The 5364-nt window shown below is 55.2% G+C and overlaps 1 protein-coding gene across 1 annotated transcript in view; it reads right to left on the reverse strand.

The window, feature by feature from the left end:
• Window positions 1–5364, reverse strand: part of LOC103613730 (putative sodium-coupled neutral amino acid transporter 10) — a 35076-nt gene that overhangs the window by 20499 nt on the left and 9213 nt on the right. The window contains exons 6-9 of the mRNA XM_017730724.1: window positions 4266–4368; window positions 3396–3578; window positions 1588–1699; window positions 1303–1409 (exon numbers count right to left, since the gene is read on the reverse strand). Coding sequence (XP_017586213.1) covers window positions 1303–1409; window positions 1588–1699; window positions 3396–3578; window positions 4266–4368 — 505 coding nt within the window. The remainder of the gene's footprint in view (window positions 1–1302; window positions 1410–1587; window positions 1700–3395; window positions 3579–4265; window positions 4369–5364) is intronic.

A 5364-nucleotide genomic window follows, 5' to 3' on the forward strand; every position in this document is an offset into this window, starting at 1 on the left:
GAATGCAAACGTGACAGGCAATGGATCACTCAGGGAAGGCTGGACAGCTTGCTGCCAGCCCCTCGAGGGGCTGATGCTTTAGATAAGCCCTTCCTCCTTTGTGGGGATTTCTGCAGGACAAACATCTCCCTCAGCCTCGTGACCGGGTTTGGGGTCAGGCATTGTGAGGGCCCCAGTGTCCCACCCCGAGCAGCCGGGCTGAGAGCTCAGCCTGTCCTGAGTGCAGCCTCGAGGCACTGCAGGGAAACGCTCCGGCTCAGCCGGAATAGAAAGCAATTCTTGAAAGTGCTCTTTGTTTCCCTGAAAAACCCAGGCTGGCATTCAGACTCCTGCTCGGGGTTTCACTCAAAGAAGTTCGGAGCTAAGTGTCAGAATTCAGAGTGAAAGCTGGAAAGTTGGACTATTTCCTTGTGTCAGGGAAAGCACAGGGAAGAAAAAAACCACACCCTGCTTAAAAAATTCACGTAGGTTTGCAAAGCCACAAGTCATTAAGCACAGAACAAGCCACCAGTTCTGTGGGCCCCACAAAAACGTGCTGCTCTCCCCTGCTGACTCCGCACTGTGCCCAAAACCTTATTCCCAGCCCAGCACTGTCCTGACTGGGACAGAGGCCTGTGAAAAAGGCAGTGGATTAAATTATTGTTAGAAAAAAAAAACCCCAAACCTGTTAATTTCAGCCCATGGTATTTGCAGGAGCAGAGATCAAGCCCAGCAAAGAGCCACTTTGTTTCAGTCCCCGAGGAGGCCAATTCAAACTGGAGCAAAAGGAAAAGTTAAACTTCTAACAGCCTCTGAACGACCCCAGTCCCTCAGAAAATCAACTCCTGAAGCAACACCTCTATGTGTGTGTTCCTTTTTACTATTATTTTGGTTGAAAGCAGAAGGCTGAGGGTCGGCAGCACAAACCACATCGTGGAGCCCTGTTTGTTTTACCCAGCCCGGGCAGGTCGGGATGTGAGGCTTTAAGGTTTTACAGGCTGCCTGGATTTCCTGTTCTGAGGATCCAAAACCTGAATCCCACCAGGAGGAGGACTGGAAGCAGCATTTTATGCACGAAATGACTGTTTCACTTGCTGTTGGAGGGACGGAAAGAGCTGGTGCTCCAACTTGGGCCAGCACCTCTGCCACTGTCTGTGCATCCCTAAGATGAACACCCACCCAGAACAGCTCCCACATGTACTGGGCAGACTGGAGGGGGAGGCTGGAGGAGGTGCTGAGCAGTTTCTCTGCTGCAGCCAAATGGAGCACGTTCCCAGGCTCTGCAGAGGGCTTAGGGGGATGTCAAGCAGCATCAGCACTGACCTGTGAACAAAGCGCATTCTTGTGGATCTTCTTGTAAATAAGAGCTGGGCAGATGAAACAAATGAGGCTTCCCATGGTTGCACCTGTCAGGCCCAGGACTGTTTCCACTGGGGAAGAAGAGGAAAAGTCAGCAAAGGTCTTTTCCAGGAGTGCCAGAGCAGCAGCACGGGATGGCTGCCAGAGCCCCCGGGCAGGATGGGGTGTGAGTCTGGTCACCCCAGCCAGGAAAACAAGTAACAGAGACCAGAGAAAGCAGCCAGCCCTTGTTCCCAGCTCCTCACTCACCATTCGGGATCATGATGCCTCCGACCATGGTTCCAAACACAACAGCCAAAGTCAGGGCTTTGAACCGCAGTGGGGGCATGTAGCCCCCGGCAGCGAAGGTGCCGTCCTTCTGCTGGGAGGGGAAGGGTGGAGGAGGAGAGTTTAGCTCCTGTATCACAGTCCCCAGCCCCGCAGCAATTCCCTCAGCCCCCCAGCAATTCCCTCAGCAATGCTCCCTGCAGCTCCAGCTCATCCCGAATGTGATCCCCTCAGCTGCGGCCCACTCCCCGTGCAGGGACTCAGAGAGCAGCCCAAGGCTAAGGGCAGGAGGAGGGAGCACAGGGCTGCAGCAGGAGGGAGCACTCACAGGCGAAGAGCTCTGGCTTTGCTAGGGAGGTGCTCCCCAGCAGCTCTGGGAGCAGGGCCATGTTCGCAGAGCTAGGCCACAGGAGCAGCTCCTCCGACTGGGAGGGAGATGGCAGGGGAGAATGGGTGCTGCTGGGCAGCTGCTGGAGGAATTCCAGAGGCCCTCTGCTTCCCACCCCATCCCATCCCACCCCTCGAGTGGGAGATGTGGAAGGCAGAGGCCCCAGTGTGCCCTGCAGACCCGGCGGGTCCCGGCTCTGCTGCTGCACAGATGGGAGAGGAAGGCAAAGCGACACCTTCAGAGCCCAGCCAGCCACGAGCTGAGCCCAGGCGAGATCCAAAGTGTTCCCAAGTGTTTCCAGCGCTTCCTCCTCTGCACCCGCTGGCTCTCACCGACTGTCTGCCCCCATCCTCAGGCCCTCCCAACGTGAGAAAAGAGCCGGGGACTTCTCACAGGCAGAAGTGGCAGGATTTAGAGCTATAAATTGCTCAAGTTTTATTTCCTGCCTAGGAGGTTTCTATTTATGCGGATACACAAAGGCCTCAGAACATTCCCACAATCTCTTACTGTTATTTGCTGAATCCCATCGGCGCGCTCCGTGCGCACAATGCACAGAGGAGAACACGCCACTGCCACAAGGGATTCACAGTCTCCAGCAGACAGACCAGCTTCAGTCACAAAGGCCGGCTGAGGAGCTGGCCCTGGGAAAGGTGGAACGTGTGGGAGAGGGCTGTATCCCATCTCCCACCGCCTGCCCCTGCACCGGGCCGGCACCGCAGCCTGGGAGGGGCTGGAGGAAGGGGACATCTGAACCCGGAGGGGAAAGGGCTGCTCCAGGGCTGCTGACAAAGGTGCTGGGTGAGAATAACGGAGCAGGAATAAGCAGGCACTCAAGGATGCAAGAAGAAACGGGGTTGGGCTGGGCTCCGAGGCCGGGAACAGGAGCTTGAGCTCAATGAGTTGGCCAGCAAAAGGACGGCAGCTGGAGCAGCAGGAAATGAGGAGGCTCCGCTGCTTCCAAAAGCACATTTCTCCCTCTTTCTGAGGGGAAGAACCACCTCGGCTCCGAGCTGTGTAACGTGTCTGTGCCAGAGCTGGAATCCCCAGCAGAGCAGGGAGTAGCAGCCACAGGACACGGGCTTTACACTGGGAACTCCAGCCCTTCGACCCATGGAACTCCTCTGCAGAGAGGACACGAACCTCCAAATGCCAGGGATTAACCACTGTGCAGAACAGGATTTAGAGATGGCCACAAGCCCCTGCTGCACTGTCACCACACCCTGGCACTGAGGATTTTATGGGAGTTGAGGCTTTGTCCCTCTGGATAGCAAGTACCTGCCACGTGCCATTATCACCAGAGTCTCACGGAGCCAAGGCAGGTTTGGGGCCCAGTCAGAGACCAAAGAGTCACAAAAACCCTTCAAAAATCAAGTTTCACACCAAGGCAGCCCTGGGATCTTACCTGCTGCTCAAAGAGTAGGGTGTTCAGTGCCTGTCTGCACGGCAGGATCATCATGGGGAACCCCACCGCCACCGACATCATGAATCCCACTCGGATCATCTCCGTCACCACGTTGGAAGGGAAGTTCATGAGGACGTTCCCAGCAATGGCTTCGGTGTAACTCACGTAGCCAAAGAAGCCCACCTGGGGAGGGGAGCGGGGTTGGACTCCAAAGCACCTCCCAGCTGCTCCTCACAGAGGGGCAGCACGGTGCCCTCCCGCTGGAGCAGCCAAGTGGGAGCATGAGGTCACTCCCACGGGCAACCTGCCAGCAGCCCCAGCACCCCGAGACCTGGGACAGGTTGTTAATCAAGAGTGGGAGCTGCCTAAAGGCAAGCTTCTCACCAAATCCAGGGGTTTTCCTGGAGGACACACTTTGCTTGCTGCCAGGCCCATGGATTGTCCCTCTCCAACGGGAGCAGCTGTCACAATTCCCTGCAGCAGCCTCGCTCATGGGCCACAGCTCTCCTCAGGAATTATTAACCCAGTTTTATTAACTGCTGCCTTATGAGGCATAACTTCCTTCACAACAGGCTAGAAAAAGCTCTCCCAAACTCTGGGCAGCAGCCCCAGCTCCAGGCTGGGCCTGGGAAGACCTGGGCCTCCACTCTGCCTCCATCCAAGGAAACGTGCTGCTCTGAAAATCTGGACTCTCCCAATGCCCCCTGTGCTCTTGGGTTCATCACCTCCCACCTAACTCTGCTTTCAGCACGACGACTTATCTGTCAGAATAAATACAGATAAGCAGAAAGCAGCCCCAGCTGTAGATAAATCCTCATCCCTGTGGCCCCTCCAGATTTCTGGCAAGGGAAGAGAAGGGGAAGTTCCTACCATGATGTAAAAGGTGGTGACCACGTTTAGGGAAGAAGCAAATATGGAGCTCATGATTTTGACAGACGGCTCATCCAAGCTGTCGTAAGTAGGCAAGACCTGACTGTAAAAAAGGTAAAATATTTAAGGAAACCTGCAGAAAACAGGAGAAAACCCCCAATCCCAGCCCATTCTCTGCCTCAGCCCAGCAGCAACGAATCCCTGACACCTTCCCCCTCTGGAGCATAAACACCCGCTGCTATTCCACAATTTATACTGCTAATGCCAAGAGATTTCAGAACACTCATAACTTTTAAGTGTTGCAAAAATATTCCTGCTCTCCCCACCCCACCACGTGGAGCAAAACGTGTGATGTAAACATTCGGGTTCAGAAAGGGTTGCAAAATGAATGACCGTTTGTTCCCGGGGCTGCGGGTGGCTCCGGGCCAGCCCCAGTGCCGAAGATTATTGTTCTTGGAGCTCTCCGTGCTGATAATTAAAGCAACACAGTGTTTACAGAGGAAAAGCGGGAAGAAGGTTGGAGCATCCCACTGTCTGAAGGAAAAGTTAAACAAACAAATCGGAGCGCAGCGCCTGTCCTACTTCAGTTCGCTTCATAGAAAGCCGGGAGCGCCAGCTCCCCAGGATTTGGGGTATTTACAGCCTTGGAAAGCGTGGGGAATGTCCTTTTTGACATCAGGTGCATGTTTTAGCAATTCATTAACCTCTTGTTACTTGAATTCTAGCGGCTCCATCCCAGGATCGTGTTACGGGAGAAACTCTGAGGACAAGGGGGGGAGCGTGCAGGGAGATGGGAAGGGGTATCCCCAGCTCCAGTGGGCACAAAGCCATTCCCAGGAACTGTGTCAGGCTGAGGCTGAGCAGGAAGAGCCTTAACCCTTAATCCCTGAACGTCAAAGGAGGCCGAGCACGTCGGCTCCGGGACACGCGCCGGGGCTGGAGGTACCAGCAGGGCGCAAGGCCAGCTTCCCTGGGAGCTCTCCATTTAGGATTCCTCCCTGGGAGTGAGGAGACTGGCTTCCCGGGGAATCTCTTCAGTTGGGATTCCTCCCTGCCCTCTCCCCAGCCCCCTCCCTTAGATTAACCAGCCACCTTCCAG

Source organism: Corvus brachyrhynchos, unplaced genomic scaffold (genome assembly GCF_000691975.1).
Source record: "Corvus brachyrhynchos isolate BGI_N302 unplaced genomic scaffold, ASM69197v1 scaffold340, whole genome shotgun sequence".
NCBI classification, from domain to species: domain Eukaryota; kingdom Metazoa; phylum Chordata; class Aves; order Passeriformes; family Corvidae; genus Corvus; species Corvus brachyrhynchos.